The sequence below is a fragment of the Plecotus auritus genome, assembly GCF_963455305.1.
Source record: "Plecotus auritus genome assembly, chromosome: 1".
NCBI lineage: Eukaryota > Metazoa > Chordata > Mammalia > Chiroptera > Vespertilionidae > Plecotus > Plecotus auritus.
The window spans coordinates 29,402,981-29,420,020 of record NC_137770.1 but is presented as its reverse complement, the minus strand read 5'-3'; the positions used below and the strand labels follow the sequence as shown (position 1 = coordinate 29,420,020).

At 47.4% G+C, this 17,040-nt stretch overlaps 1 protein-coding gene across 1 annotated transcript in view; it reads left to right on the top strand.

Annotated features, from left to right (window-relative positions):
• Positions 1–14,497, top strand: part of TTC9 (tetratricopeptide repeat domain 9) — a 30,255-nt gene extending 15,758 nt beyond the window's left edge. The window contains exons 2-3 of the mRNA XM_080660579.1: positions 10,790–10,972; positions 12,926–14,497. Coding sequence (XP_080516705.1) covers positions 10,790–10,972; positions 12,926–13,005 — 263 coding nt within the window. The 3' untranslated portion in view covers positions 13,006–14,497. The remainder of the gene's footprint in view (positions 1–10,789; positions 10,973–12,925) is intronic.
• The last annotated feature ends 2,543 nt before the right edge of the window (positions 14,498–17,040 follow it).

Here is a 17,040-nt window from a genome sequence, read left to right as displayed (position 1 = left end):
GTCCAGTTTAAGAACCCATTGTGGCCCTCGAGTCAAAAAGTTTGCCCACCCCTGGTAGTCTGTGGCTGTGAAAAGTGATTTTTCCCTTGGGAAAACGAAAGGGTCAACTGGGCGATCGTACCTGTAGATTTGACTGCGTCAGAAAAAGACTCCCCATCATGTTGTGTGAACGCATTACTATTAGATGGTGGTGGTGTATGTGTGTGCATGCTATAATCCATAGGTAATAGGAAAACAAAAACTTCTCAGCAAGTTAGAAATGGAGGGAAAGTACCTAATCTTGATAAAGAACATTACCAAAAAACTAAAGCTAACATCATACTTAATGGTGAGAGGCTAAATTCTTTCCCTTATGACCCAGGAATTGCACTCTTGGGCATTTATCCTAGAGAAATGAAAGCTGTCTGTGAATGTTCATAGAAACTTTATTCATAATAACCCAAAACAGCCCAAATGTCCTTCATCATATGAATGGTCAAACAAACTATGGTACATCCATACCATGGAATACTACTCAGCAATAAAAAGGAATGAACTATGGATCCATGCAACAACTTGGATGTATCTCAAGGGGGTTATGCTGAGTGAAGAAAAAAGAAAAAACAAGTTCCAAAAGACTTCATACTGTATGATTCCATTTATATAACACTCTGAGATGTTCATTTTAGGAGTGGAGTACAGATTAGTGGTTGTCAGGGGTTAAAGATAGGTGGGGTACAGGAAAGACTTGGATGTAGTTATAAAAGGGCACCAGGAGGGATCCTGTGGTGATGGAACTGGTCTGTAACTTAATTGTGGAGGCAGAGGAACCTACATATGTGATAAAAAGGTGTATAACTAAACACGTGCACACTCGCGTTCAAGTGAAGCTAGGGAAACCTGAGTGAGATCTATGGATCGTATCAGGGTCAATATTATAGTCAATACTAGTAGACCTGCACACGAATCCATGCGCCAGTAGCTCTCTGGGGGGCCTGGCCAGTCTGTGCCCGCTGCCCAGAGGCTTTCCGCAGCCCAGAGGCCCATCTGCGGCCGGGTGCGGAACGCTTGCCTCATCGCCATGGCGACGAAGCAAGTATTCCACCAGGCCACTCAAGATGCCTGCTCTCAGCAGCCGCCCCCCCGCCCGACCCCCTGGGACTAGGGAACTCCGGCAGTGCTGAGAGGACTGGGCACTGCCATCTTGTGGCTATGGGCACCGCCATCTTTGTGATGGAGTGATGGTTAATTTGCATATTATCCTTTTATTAGATAGGATATTGTACTACAGTTTCATAAGATGATACCATTGGGAGAAAACTGAGTAAAAGGTACATGGGGATCTCTCTGTATTATTTCTTACAACTACAATTACCTCGATAAAAAAAAAATTACCTCAATAAAAAAATTTCAATTAAAAATAATGTTGTGGGGGTTAGTTTGCCAGCACCGGGTAAGTTAGGAGCTGTCTCAGGAAGAAACCAGAGATGTGTCGTGTCAGCTGGATTAGGATAACAGTAGACTCACAATGAAATCAGAGATCCTGGTGGTTTTAGAACTTAAAAAAAAAAGTGTTGGTGGACACTCTGCACTTGGTTTCTCTTTGAAGGCAGAGAAACAAGTGGGGTAGAGGGTTCTGGAGCATTCTATAGGAAGCTTCCAGGTGAGAAGTATACAGATAAAGTGAGCACCGATTGGCACCATCAGGTCTCACACGTAAGCCTCACAAGAATCAGAACTCAGGACTCAAATCTACCTGATGAAGGAACTGAGTTAAAATTCACTACAGGCAGTTGAACATCCTAGGAGGGCAGTGTGTGTGATGCTTGAGCACAGCCTTAGGTGCCTGAAGGCTTAGGCTCAAATCCTAGCCCCAACTCTTATTAGTTTTGTGATCTTGGGCAAGTGACTAAACTTCCTTGGGCCTCAGTTTTTCCATCTGGAAAGTGGGAAAAATACTAGAACCTCAGTGCCTGGCCTATTCATGCTTAATAATCTGCTCTTACTCTTATTACCCTTCTGGGAGGATGGATGGAACATCTCAGCCTCCTGTTTCTCCATTTCCCTGGCCTGGTCTCCTCTTCTCCAGTGAGAAGTCTCCAATCACTATGAAGAGAAAAGCCTAAAGTGTCCCAAGTTGACTAAGAACAATTGTTTGTCCACATGTACAGATTTTCACATGGCCATCTGGTGGGTAATCCTGGAGCTCCCCATGGCTGTCCTGGGTTCTAAAAGTTTAACCAGTTATATGGTTTTTAAGAAACATATATCCAAAATGCTATAATATACCAGCTCAGGAAACAAGGAGGCCCACCTATAGGTGCCCATTAAAAATGTGGATTACTGCCTTGCCAGTGTGGCTCAGTTGGTTAGAGCATCCTCCTGTACAACAAAAGGTTGCCAGTTCGATTCCTGGCCAGGGCACATACCTAGGTTCCATCCCCCGTCTGGGCACATACAGGAGGCAACTGATCAATGTTTCTCTCGTATATCACTCTCTCTCTCTCTTTCTTTCTCTCTCTTCATACCCCTCTCTCTAAAAGCAGTAAAACATATCCTGGAAGAAGATAAAAAATTATCAATAAAAATGTGGATTACTGGACCCTTGGGAATCTGTGAATCTGTATTGCCTAGCATGGGGTCTGGGAATCTCCATCTACACTAATAAAAGAGAAACATGCAAATTGACCATACCTCCGCTACGCCCACAAGCCATGCCCACCAGCCAATCAGGAGCGAGTATGCAAATTAACCCAACCCAGATGGCTGCGGCCACAGAGAGAAGGAGGGAGGCTTGGGTTTTCCCAGCAATGGAGGAAGCCAAGCTTCCCGCCTGCTCTGGCTGGCCCTGGCCTCCGCTCAAGGCTACAAAGTTTCAATTATAGAAGATAAGTAAATCCCAACAAAAATGGTGGCAACCACAGAGCTGGAGAGAGCAGGAGGCTTGAGTTGCCCCTGGTGATGGAGGAAGCCAAGCTTCCTGCAGCCCTGGCCTCTGCTCAAGACTACAAAGTTTCAATTATAGAAGATAAATAAATCCCAGATACCAAGGCCTCCACTTGGGTCGCCGGGGGGCATGTCTGGCCTGCAAACCACCACAGGCCCCTCGCCCAGGCCGCCTCATGCACCAAGGGAAACCCCACCCTGATCCGGGACACCCTTCAGGGCAAACCAGCTGGCCCCCACCCATGCACCAGGCCTCTATCCAATAAAAAAGTAATATGCAAATTGACTGTCACTCCAACACTCAAGATGGCTGCCCCTATGTGGTCAAAGATCCTTCCCCCATGTGGACACAAGATGGCTGCCACAAGATGGTCAGTAGGGGAGGGCACTTGGGAGGGACCAGGCCTGCAAGGGATGGCAGTTGTGGGCGATCAGGCCAGCAGGGGAGGGCAGTTGGGAGGGACCAGGCCTGCAAGGGAGGGCAATTGGGGGCAATCAAGCCTGCAGGGGAGGGCAGTTAGGGGTGACCAGGCTGGCAGAGGAGGGAAGTTGGGGGCAACCGGGCCTGCAGGGAAGGACAGTTGAGGGGGACCCAGGCCTGCAGGGGAGGGCAGTTAGGGGTGACCAGGCCTGCAGGGGAGGGCAGTTAGGGGCAATCAGGCTGGCAGGGGAGCAGTTAGGCATCAATCAGGCTGGCAGGGGAGTGGTTAGGTGGTGATCAGGCTGGTAGGCAGGTGAGCAGTTGGGAGCCAGCAGTCCTGGATTGTGAGAGGGATGTCCGACTGCCCGTTTAGGCCCGATCCTAACGGGAAGTTGGACATCCCTCGAGGGGTCCCAGGTTGGAGAGGGTGCAGGCTGGGCTGAGGGACACACCTCCCTGTGCATGAATTTTGTGCACCGGGCCTCTAGTGTTAAATAAGCTTCCACAGATGATTTAATGAGAAACACTTGTCTGTGGGGTTCTGTTCAGTTGTCAGGGTCTGGAGCTTGGGAGGCACAGGCTATTTTCATCCTACCAAAAGGTAGATAGCAACCCAAATTCCCTTCATTTTTACCCGCTGCAACACTGAGATCCCAAGAGGTGAGGTGTAATTCAAGGACACCAGTGATGCCCGTGCATCAACTAACTCAGAGGCACCAAACCTGGCCAGCAACTTCTCCATTGAAAATACTTCCCTCTTCCTTCATAGGTTCTCTCATGCCTTATAGTCTCAGGAACCAGGCCAATTAATTTTCCTGCCACGCTGGCTTTTAAAGCTCCTAGATCTCTTGAATCTTAGGACTCCAGAGGAGCCCAGTGACTTTGCGTCCCTCCCTCCACCCCATCCATAAAGCTGTCAGCCATCCACTCATCCATTCATGGTGAGGGGAGGGGCTGAGAGCAGGGAACAGGCAGCTCTAATGTTTGGGGTGTGGAGGGGTGGGGGTAGAAACAGCTGTTGACTCAGAGGCTTGCTAATCTATGAGAAGAAAATAGGCCCAGAACCCCACCCATTCTTTCCCTCGAGCCCCCCTTTCTGACTCCAAAGCTGCTTTGGTGATGTTCTTTGCATGTACCCGCCTATCCCCAGTAGGGAAAACACACCTTTGAAAGGAAAACTGATAAGTAAAAGCAAGCATCGAACCTAGGTTTGGGAGACATTTGTGGCAAGTGGAAGTTTATGTGCATGCCAGACCATGACACAAAAATCAGAAATCAAAAGAAGAGAGTTGTTTGCAGAGCATCTGTGTATGCAGGAGCGACCATCAGCACTTTTGTGGAAGGTGAAATTGAGTGGGTCGCTGCCGTCCTGTGACAGAGCCTCCTAAGTAAAAGTTACCGTCATGTCACTGCACACGCTATGTTCGCTGTGCCATAGGAAGACCCTCCGAAATGTGTCTGAACTATTCCTAAAAATGTGCTTTAAATGAAGCTGTGGCTTCATGTATGTATCATCCATTGTGTATAGGACCCTAAGGGACATTTTCTCTGATGAAGGTACATGTTGCTGGAGAAACCATATTTGACAAATGGCTTCCTAAAGAACTAGCAGTTAGGAGATTCAGCTTGAGTGCCCAGCACTGTATGAGACACATAGTACATTAACTATGTCATCTTATCATCACAAGAGGTCCCACAAAGGAGATATTACCTCCCTTTAACACATGAGAAGGAGACCCAGGGAGATTAAGTAACGTGCCTGAGGGCCTGGGCTAGTGGTGGCAGAACTTGGGTTCCAGCCCAGGAACGTATCTCCAGATCCACCGCTGCTGTTCAGCCAGGACCGCCCAGATCAGGCACGATACTCTGTGCCTATTCAGTATGCTTATGACCCAGACAGCTGCTAAGTATTCTGAATGTCACCTCTGTCCAGAGCCACGCTCCTTCCACTTGACTACTATGCCATTGCCCTTTGAAATAAATTCGAAAACCTATCAAATGATTGGGTTAACTTTTGGGAAAATTGCTCCCAGTAATGTCATAGCCCCTTCTTGGTGCCACCGCCCAAAGGAATGGCCAGCAAGGTGTATTAGTTTCCTGAGGCTGCTGGAATAAAGGACCACAACCTGGGTGGCTTCAGATAACAAATGTATTACCTCGAAGATCTGGAGGCGAGGAGTCTAAGATCAAGGTGTGGCCAGGGGTATGTGTTTTCTGACCTCTTTGAGGGAGAATCCATTCCCTCCGACCTCTGGTAGCCTCCGGCGTTCCTTGGTTTTAGCTGGCCGTCTTCTCCCTGTGTCTTTTCACATGGCCTTTCCTCTGTGTGTCTGTCTCTGTGTCCAAATGTCTCCTTTTTATAAGGACGCTAACCATTTTGAATCAGGGTCCATCCTAATGACTTCAGTTTGACTTGATTACCTCTGTAAAGATCCTCTCACCAAATAGGATCATGTTTTGAGGATTCCAACTTATCTTTTGGGGAGGACACAATTCAACCCATAACAGTGAGGCAGCCCCGTAGAGTAGGTTCCTTCTCCTCGCTCCTGGCCCCAGATGGGTCTTTCCTTCCGTCCCATCCAGGGAAAACTACAGTGAATCAGCTGAAAACCGATGGCTACATAAACTTGTTCTGCCTCCTCTCATCCAGTTTCCCTTCATCTCGTGCCAATGAATGGCGTTTTGCCCAGGCAGTCACTATGCCCTGCGTGCACCAGGAAAAACAAAAACAGGTTGCCATAGCCAGGAAAACCTGACATGTTTTAGCCTGAGGTCTCAGTGTGGTTTCTTTAGGGAACATCAAATGATTTCCCTTGTCTGAGTGCATGAGTGTGCAATGGGGTTCTTTAAGTTGCTGGTTGTCTTAAGTTTTCCTACCACAGATCCCTTAAGAAAGCCTGCCTGCCCTTTTCATAGAAACATACCTTAACCACCCAAGGTGGGCAACAGAAGAGGAACCTCCATATGGGAGGGGTGGTTGGAGACTTACAGCCCGGATTCTTGTCCCAAATGTACCTTTCTCTTGTAAGTTGCACATGAGGCTCTGGGAAGGCTGTTTCTCTTCCAGCACTTCTTCCCAAGCACTTGGGAAACTTGCCTTAATTCTCCACCAGTCCATCAGTCCCAGGATGGAGTGTTTGGTTCATTACCTGATCCCAGTGGCCTGTGGGGTGCCCAGTGCAGTTAGGCATCACTTCTGGCCTTGACTTGTGGAACACAGAGGAAGGTAGTTTACACAGGTGAGCTGTCCTTTGCCAGGGGTTACGTGGATTTCCAAAGGCTTCAAATGCAAACTCACAAACACCCATGGTCAAGAGCACAGTCTTGGAAGCCTGGCAGAAGTGGGTGGATATCATAATTCTTCCACCTCCTACTTGAGTGACCTTCAGTAGGTTAGTTAAATTCTCTGGAACTGGGTTTCATCATCTGTAAAACAAACAAACATAGAACCTGTTTTGTAGAGTTACTGTGATAATGAAAAGACATAGGATATGCATGTAAGGTATTGAGTACCACCTCTGACACAGGGGAAGGGATTAAAATGGAGATAAAGGAAGGGCAGTGAGACTACCCAACCCATTCTAAGGGTCTACTGCACCCCAGGCCCTGGGTAATGGGCAGAGGGACGTGGAAGGAACATCAGACTGCTGGTCAACCTCTCCTTAACTTTCTCAGCTTTAAAATGTGCCTTAAAAACATCCCAGCTTATCTATCCCATGGGCTTGTTGCATGGACCCCAAGCAGCTCCCCAGCCAAACTAGAGAGGTATCCTAAAAATTACCGGTAGGTAGGGCTGAGGGCAGCTTTCCAGACTCTCTCTTACCCCCTCCACCCTGGACCCTTTTAAGAGCTCTGGCCTGGCACCCCTGCTTCTTTATCTGGATGGCAGCCCATCCGGACCGGAGCTAACTCTAGATTTCTCTGTCTTCCTTGGCTCTGCCTCTGATGCCAGCAGGGGCTCCACACCCTGGGACCTGCCTGGCCTCACCACCCACCAGGTCTGAATCCTAGGCCAGAGCCAGGTATCACAGTTCCCACTGGATCTGTAGGGGAAATCATGACGTTTTCACCAAATGAGTCCCAGAAAGTGATAGCTATTCCAGAAATTGATTGCTATTGTTCCTTTAGCCCTGGGGAAGAGGGATCTTTTCCATTTCCAGGCCTCTTTGCCCCTCACCCCCGCCCCCCCCCCGCCCCTCACCATTTTAGATGTTCAAAAACTGTGTTTTAAAGAAAAATAAGTTCCGCTTCCTAGACTGCTCAGGTCAGCAAACAGAAGTGTGTTTGGTGGAAAACTGTACAGGAAGAGGCTGAGATCACATCGGACAGGCACGGGGAAGCTGAGACAGGAAATCCATCAGTTCTGGGGACAGATGTTGAAGCCTGAGTCCCCCACAGGTAGTAGTCAGAGGTTTACACGCAGGAACCTCGTGGCAGAAACCCCTCCATGTCTGCAGAACTGTGTGAGCACTAGGGCCGACCGCACAGCTGGGGGAGGAGAGGGAAGGCGAGTTGGTGGTATCAGCCCAGTGGGATAGCCCTTGGTGTGTCAGCAGATAGAGATCATCTGTGACAACAGCCGCTCACGCCCAGGCCCACCCCAGGCCTAGGGGGCTAGCAGCAGGTGGCTTTAGCTGACTTGTTTGGCTTTCTGCCCTGTGGCCAGTGGAACCTGACAGGTCAGTTTCCAGATCTGGGCTGATTTTTTTCCACTTCCTGGTTCTCACACCTTCAACTTGAGAAGCTGTGGTTCCCCTCCCCCTCACTCTGCAAGAGGATTTGTTCTGTCCACAATGCCCAGAGAAAGGTCTGGTCTCTTAATCAGCCATTCTGAACCCTAGGAAGTTATTTAAGGGATCAAAACAGCTGACATTAGACCCCTGAATATTAAAATCAGTGACTGGCCTCTATCTGAGGATGGTTCTTTCAATGTGGGAGAGACCTGAGCACAGAGACCCACCAGCACACCCCTCACCCCACCAGCCAGGTCTCGTCAAGAAGGAGCAGTTTTGCCTCCTAAGTCTGTTGTTTTTTTTTTTCATTGACCTTTAGAGAGAGAGGAAGGGAGGGGGGGGGAGAAAGAGAGAGAGAGAGAGAGAGAGAGAGAGAGAGAGAGAAAGAGATATCAATGAGAGAGAAAAATCATCAATCTGCTGCCTCTTGCATGCCCTACTGGGGATCTGAGCCCCCAACCTGGGCATGTGCCCTGACCAGGAATCAAACCGTGACCTGCTGGTTCATAGGTCAGTTCTCAACCACTGAGCCATGCTGGCCAGGCTCCTAAGTCTGTTTTTCTTTGCTTTGGAGAAGGTGTCTTTTATTTTATTTATTTATTTATTTTTTGCAATCCCTTTAACACTTCTTTACTTTTAGTCGATGCCTACTGAATATTTGAGTGATCGAATGGAGATGGAGGTAGCTCAGCGGGGCTGGGATTATGGCAAGGCCAGTGAGGCTACTAGGGAACCAAATGGCAGGAGGCACTCGCTCTCGGGTTCATACAAGTTCTCACCCTGTCCCGACCCTGATTGCTGGTGAGGGGAAGCTTCAAGGGGAGATGGTTTACTCAGACATGGCTGACTGTGGAATAGTACGGGGCCCCACCATAGGCACCTGCCAGCCTTGCTTCCTCTTGCCTGGGACATTCAGGCCTCGCATGTCCACAGGTGTGCCCTGTATGGGGCTGGGCACTCCCTATCAGAAGGCCCCTGCTCCCGGGAACTGCAGAGAGAAACCCGTATGAAAGAGAACTTGAATCCAGTCAGAGGTAGTTGTCACTGCAGGGGGGCAGGGCTGAAAAGCATTATAATAATATTAAATACCGCTTTGGGTACTTACCATGTGCCATGCCCTGTGTTAAATACATTTTGCCCATTATTTTATATAATCCTCTCAACTCAATAGAGAACTTGGGCTCTGGAGCCAGACAGCATGAATTTAAATCTCAGCCTTGCCTCTTTCATGATGTGTGACCTTGGGAAATTACTTACCCTCTCTGGGCTTCAGCTTTCTCATCTGAAAAATGGGAATAATAATGGAACTTACATCATGGTATTCCAAGGATCATTTCCGGTAATACAAGGAAAGCAATGAGACAAGCATCTGGCACAAAATAAGCACTGGATAGGTATTAGCCATGGTTCCTATTGCGATTACCTCTTGTAGCTTATTCCTAGGGTTGCCACAACAAAAGTCTCACACACTGGTGACTTAAACAATAGAAATGTATTGTCTCACAGTTCCAGAAGCTAGGAGTCCAAGATCAAGGTGTTGGTAGGGCTGGTTCCTTCCATGAGCTGTGAGGGAGAATCTGTTCCCTGCATCTCTCCTCGCTTCTGGGGTTTGCTGGTTTATAGATGACCATCTTCTCCTATGTCTCTTCACTTCATCTTTCCTCTGTGTGTCTGTCTCGGTGTCCAAACTTCCCCTTTGTTTGAGGCTATTTGGGCTGCTATAACAAAAATACCATGGATTGGGTGGCTCAAACAACAACCCCTTATCTCTCACAGTTCTGGAGGCTGAGAAGTCCAAGATCAAGGCACTGGCAGGTTCAGTGTGTGTCTGGTGAGGACCTGCTTCCTGGATCTTAGCTGCTGTCTTTTCACTGTGTCCTCATAAGGCAGGAGGGGTGGAGGAGCTCCCTGGAGTCGCTTTTATAAGAGTACTAATCCCAATCATGAAAACCCTATCCTCACAACGTAGTCTCCTCCCACAGGTCCCTCCAAATTGGGAATTAGTTTTCAACATATGAATTAGGGGAGGGAGGGTGGAGAAACACACACATTCAACTATAGCACCCTTTTTATAAGGACATCAGTAATATTGGCTTTAGAACCCACTCTAATGATCTCTTTTAACTTGATTACTTTTATAAAGACCCTATTTCCAAATTAGGTCACATTAAAAGATACTGGGGATTCACAATCCAACACATCTTTTGTAGGGATGGGGTGGGGAGAGAGGGAGGAGACACAATTCAACCTATGGTACAAGGCTAAGGAACTTGCTCAATGTCACACATCTCATTGGTGATGAAACTGGGTCCTAGACCCCAGGATTATTTGATGACACATTTCATGGCATGAACCCCCATGTAAAGCCCCAACTTCCTTTTTTTAAAATATATTTTATTGATTTTTTACAGAGAGGAAGGGAGAGGGATAGAGAGTTAGAAACATCAATGAGAGAGAAACATCGATCAGCTGCTTCCTGCACACCCCCTACTGGGGATGTGCCCACAACAAAGGTACATGCCCTTGACTGGAATCGAACCTGGGGCCCTTCAGTCCACAGGCCAACGCTCTATCCACTGAGCCAAACAGGTCAAGGCAAGCCCCAACATTCTTAAACCTTCTCTGGATGGGGAGAAAGAACCAAAGAGAGACATTCAGAGCCTACTGCTACTGTGTTGATGGCATTTCCCCTTCTTTCTCTCTTCTCCAGCCTGCCTGCTCCAGGCTGAGCTAGTAAACTATGAACGAGTCAAGGAGTATTGCCTCAAAGTCTTGAAGAAGGAAGGGGAGAACTTCAAGGCCCTTTACCGGTCTGGGGTGGCCTTCTACCACCTTGGGGACTATGACAAAGCACTCTACTACCTGAAAGAAGCAAGGACCCGACAGCCAACAGGTAAGGCAGAAATCGATGTTTTCTCATCGTCAGCCACCTCTGGCAGCTCCTGGCACCCTCTCACTGGGATGGGCAGCTCTCATGGTGCAGGGCCAGGCAGGTGCAGAAATGGCAAATTTGGGGTCAGGTGGCCGCTAGAACCTGGAATGAGGAGAACATACAGCCCATGCATTTGCCTGGGGTCTGAGTCCCAGGGAACTTGGGCACCTCTTCTCTTCACATTGAATATGGAATTCTTTGTCTTTTCTAATCCAGAATCCAGCTTTCTCCGCTTATTCAATAAATACATATTGAATTCTTATGATGTGCCAAGATTTCTGCTGGGCACCAGGGATGTGGATGAGAAAAGGTGGCTCAAATATTTGAGGAGCTCACACTCTGGTTGGCAAGACAGAATACAAAGCAATGATTTGGGTGCTGAGCCCAGTATCTTCCAGGAAGCATGCTCTGCCTTCTCCAGTCAGATCCCATTCCTGAGAGGATGCATTCCTGCAAATTCACATCCACAAGCTCAGCCATTCGTTCATTCCACAGATACTGAATAAGCAGTTACAATGGCCCAGGAACTGTTCTAGGTGCTGGGTCGATGTCAGGGAATGAAAGAAAGCTGCTACCTTCAAGGAGTTTATGATATAATGGAGGAAGATGGACAGTAAGCAAATGGACAAATAGATAATGCAGTATTTAGTAGTGTTAAGTGCTATGAAGAAAATGAAGCAGAAAAAAAAAGGATCAAGAGTAAATGGGGTGCTATTGTAGACCTGGTGGTAAGAAAGAACCTCTCTGAAGAGAGAACATTTCAATAATGACTTTGACTTGATGTTGCCATTGTTCACAGGGCCGATTTTTTAAAATGCACTTCTCTTTCCAAGAAGTCTTTCAGAACTTTAGGATCAATTTGCAAATCTCCAAATGTATACATTTTTCTTTATTTTTGTGAGAGCACCAATATCTTTATGTGTTGATTAGTTTTCGGTAATCAGTCATGTTCCCCCAACTGTACTGTAACCCACTGGAGGACAAAGAACTGGACTCAATCAACAGAATTTTCTTGAACACCTACTGTATGCCAGCACTGTTCTGGCTGCCATGTGGCCTTTTTTAGAATTCTGGAAGCAAACGACTCAAGCAGCCCTGTAACTCTTAAAGCTGGTACGTGCAGAGCTAAGCAGCTGTTCCGCATCATACCCCGCTCGCCAATTTAAAAGCTGAGATTGGGGATAATTTCCCAGTTTGAGGTGAGGTGGTCTGACTCGACTTATAAGGACAAAAATAAGACAATGAAGCAAAGACATATTAAACTCTTCGATTTAAACAATTACATTCAACTAATATTTCTTCTTCATTAGAGTAGTACTGCTAGGCTAACCTATTTTGGCCCTCATAGAAAAGTCATGAGGAAGGTATGACCCCCAGGAAAGGCAGGCTTTGGAGTCAGCTGCCCCACATACTGTCTGTGTCCTTGGGCATCACACTTAACCTCTCTGGGGCCCAGTTTTCCCTTTTGTCACAGTGAGGGTGACATTACATATTTTGCAGGGTTTCAAGGAGGGTTAAATGAGATAACATGGCACAAAGTAGGCATTCAAAAATGGAAGTTGTTTCTTGCAGACAAGACAGGAGGCTCCGAGAAGTTGGTAACGTGCCTGGAGTTAAACTCTAAACAGAGCCTCCACTCACTGTGCTGACTCAGGAGCATGGGGATATGCTGTTTCATAGAAATAACGGGAGACATTCCTCCTCCTCTCCTCTCCTTCCCGTCTGACCCTGGGTCAGGGTGACCTGTCCACATTTGCTCGGGGGAGGCCATGGAGAAGAATGCCAACGTCCTGGCTGCCCTCTCAGACATCATGGACCTTGGTTGAATGAGTCTGGCCTGTCCAGGATCTATAGCTGTAGGCCCAAGACTTGCCCTCACCACGTGTCTCCTAAGGTGTGTTTCTCTCCTCACAGACACCAATGTGATTCGGTATATCCAGCTGACGGAGATGAAGCTCAGCAGATGCTCCCAGAGAGAGAAGGAAGCCATGTAACTACAACACCTCTCTAGACTTGCACTTGCGCCCGACCCTGGACTTCTAGGCATCCCCTGGCGGAGAGCCCCTCCTTGGGTTCTGGTCCTTTCTCCCCACTCCTTCCACCAGCCCCCCCTTCCCATCTCTTCTTCCTGTTGCCCCCCAACTCTTGTCGACACCCAGTGTGAAAAGAAGGAGATGCAAATTTGGGATCTGGTGGGTTGCTCTGACAATGGAGGTATCTTCTTCTCTAGCAGGTCAGCCACTGAGAGGGACCTGACGTCTATGGGGACAGCCGGGGAGGACTCTCACAGACCAGGAATGCCTGGGTTTCTGACAGAGGCAGATCCTGGCGGTTTACCATGCCAAAGGCAGCAGGCTAGGAACCCACGTCTGGACCCTGCACACCTTTCTGACGGACCAGAGCATCTCAAGGCGATTGTAACAAATCCAGGGATGAGACAAACACCAGGAGCATTGGTTAAGGCGGGAGAGAGACCGTGAATTTGTACACTGGATTTCCCCACCTCTACCCCCAGTAGCCTCCGCCCCTGCCTCCCTTCCTTGTTGTCTTTGCTTGTGCTTTCTTCTCTTGCCCTCGGGGATCTGAGACTGTGCCAGGATTCACATGCCATTGACACCCACTCTCAGTGCCCTCTGGTGACCACACATACCATCCTCCCATCACCCCAGCAGGCAGCTGTGACAGCAGGAGGGAAGGGACAAGTAGGCCAAGGGTTGACCACTAAGATGAGATGGGGAGGGAGAGGTGACGTCCAGGGGAGAGAGCATTGTATAGACTGGGCGACTCATTAAGTGTACATAAAAATAAATTAACAGGCAGAAACTCCTGTCACTTCTGTTGGAAGCAGCCCACTCCCCACTGTTACTCCCTCCCCCAAGGAACTCACTCAGAGCTACTTACAGCCAGGCAGGATGGGGCTTCCCAATGGGCCATTTGTTCCGTGGTCGACAGAGTTGGCTGCCTCCTCTGTGTGTTAGAGCAGGCTGGGGCTGGGGATTCTGCCCAGGGGGTTGGCTTTGTGGGACTTTGTGGGACTTGTACAGCCTCTTTGATGACATTAGCTGGACTCAATATCTAGCACAGAGAATGTGTTCAACAAATATTTGTTGAATGAATAAATTACGACTGCAGACTGGCTCTCCTGCCTTAAACTAATTTTATCCCAGCCTGGTCTCCTGATATCTATGCTCTTTATGCCATGTTGCTTCAGTCAAATAAGAAACATTTCCTGAGGGCTTATTGTTTGCCTACCATTGTGCAATATGCTGTGGGACATAGGACGTGGTCCTGTGAAAGAGTTCAGAAATACTCGTGTGAGATTATTACCAATGACACCTTTCATTTATATGATGCTTTAAAATTTTCAAAGCACTTTCGTGTATCTTCCGTGTGATTAGTGAAAGAAACAGTATTGTACAAATTAAAATATATACAGATGCAATAATGTTAATAGTTAGCATTTATTAAATGCACTATCCTCAGCTCTTTACATGTATAAGCTCATTTCTTTCATGCAATTACCCTAGGAGATAGCATTTTTATTTAAAGGATAAGAAAACTGAAAACCAGAAAAATTAGCTATCCCAGTCCGGCCGGTGGTTGAGCATCAGCCTATGAACCAAGAGGTCACAGTTTGATTCCCAGTTAGGGCACATGCCTAGGTTGCGGGCTCAATCCCCAGTAAAGGGTGTTCAGGAGGGCAGTCAATCAATGATTCTCATTGATGTTTCTATCTCTCCTTCTCCTTCTCCCTTCCTCTCTGAAATCAATGAGCAAAATAACTTATAAAAGAAAAATGAACTATTGCAAAGTGGCATGGTCTTAAGTGGAATAGCTAGGATTTGAGCCAGGTGTGTCTGACCCCAGAGCTCTAGCGAAAACTACTCTATAATTCGTTCCTGCTCTACAAAGTATATTGAGCAGTTACAACCACTCAAGAGCAGGACAGTGTGTATTAAATTAAAAAGTTTTGACTGTAGTACCTGAGCTGCCTCTTGTGTTTAAAATGCCCAATGCAAAAAAAAGAAAGGTCCCTAACACTGGACTCACTAGTGGACAGGGCAGTAACAGACCAAGAAAAGAGAGCTGAGACCCAGCAGTTATTTCTGAGTATTGTTCATTCTACTTGCTGATGGGCCAGACAGCCCACCTAGCTTTCCTCACCTCATCCCAGCTTTGGAGAAGAGTCACAACTATAGGCAGAGGATGAAAGGGAATACCAAGTTGATGATGGGTTATTTGTTTAATCTGGGGCTCCACCACTGCAGGATCTCATGGCTGCTGAGGGGCCCAGGAGCCAGCAGCCCAGGGGATACTCACATGGCTTCTCAAAGGCTTCTAACTGGGACCCGGAGAAAGTGCCAGGAATAGCCAAGGGCCTACAGTTGCTTGCCAGTAGCTCAGCCTCAGGAGAAGGGGAAAAGGAAAAGGCTGTTAGAGCTGCCACATTCTACCCCACCCCTAACCACAGCCCTCTCTCTGCCCTCTTCCTACAAAATGGTTTCACGTGACCCCAATTCAAAACCACCCTGCAGTGTACATAGCACAAGCAACCGTGCAAAACTCCCCTGCCCCCAAGCCTCCAGTCCAGAAAACTCGTGAGTTGGCAAACTGCTTGTTAGAATCTGAAGGAAAAGATGAGGTCAGAGGTGGCCTGTAGAACCAGTTCATACTGGCAGGGTCTTCCTTTGGTCTTGCATTCAGGAAGGACTCAGAGTAACTGTTCCCAACGTGGGTCAGGAGAGAGGTCAAAAAGTGAGCTGCAGCGAGACTGGACAGCCGGGGATAAGATTGTTATCATCCTTCCAAAGAAAAAGGTTGAAAACCAGAACTAAGCACAACCGCACGGGACATCCTAAGTACAAGTGTACAGGCTGTCTGCTTGTCTGGTGACTGAGATACACATGCTTATTGGAACTCCATTCACTGTGACCCAACGTTAAATGACCCCAAAGGGAAAAGCTGCCTGGGGTATTAGCTGATGTCTGGGCTGAGTGGTGGATCTTCTGTTCACTTGTCCAACAGAGACGTCAGGGAGCTGCTAAGCAAAATCAGGTGTGTGCACCTTCCCGCCAGCTTCCTTCTCCCCGCCCCTCGCGCAAACAGGGGTTGCCACTTAACTGCACGCTGTGTTTGCAGACGTCACTGCTGAACTCTACCTGGAGCACGAAACCTGGATCTGACCTGCTTTGTCATCTCCTGCTTGGACTTTTGGGATAGGCTCTTCGGGAAGAAAAATTATACTTTTCTTGTAATGATTATAAACGCCTCACATGTGTATTGTGAATTTTAGGGGGCCAGGGGGAGACAAACTCCAACCCACAATCCTAGCACCCAAGGCAAGCATTACCATCCTTTGGGACGTATCTTTTGGTTCTCTTTGAGATAAATGCACACATACACATACACAGTTTGTTGTGTTTTGGGTTTTTTTTTTACAAAAACTAGAGCACATTGTATATATATATTTACTCTTTAATAACTTACTTTTCAAAATGTGTATATTTTAGAATATGTAATACCTACACAGACACAAAACTTAAAAATTACAAAAATCTCTATAGTAAGAAGTAAATCTCCTTCCCACCCCTCTGCCAGCATCTAGTCTCGCTCCTATTACCTGTATATCCTTCCGGAGACATTTAAGCATTTTCAAACATATGGACACGTAGACTCTTGTCACACACCAATGGTAGCATATGGACACACGCTTTTGCACCGTGTGCTACTTCACTTATTATATCAGGAGCATAACATTTTTTTTGCGTGTGTCTCTCAAACTTTTCAACATCCTCCCCATTCTACAGATGGACCCTTACTTGATAATCAATCTCCTAATAGTGGTTATTTCATTTTTCCCAGTCTTCATTCTACATAAGGTTGCAACAGAAATTCTTGGAGCTATACTGTGCACAAGGAAAAAATTGCTTGGCTATCTTTAAGAATTTTGATGGAAGTTGCCAACTGTCCTGCAGAGAGTTTGTACCAAAGCACTCTTATCTGAAGCCTTGAGAATGCCCTGTTCCCTG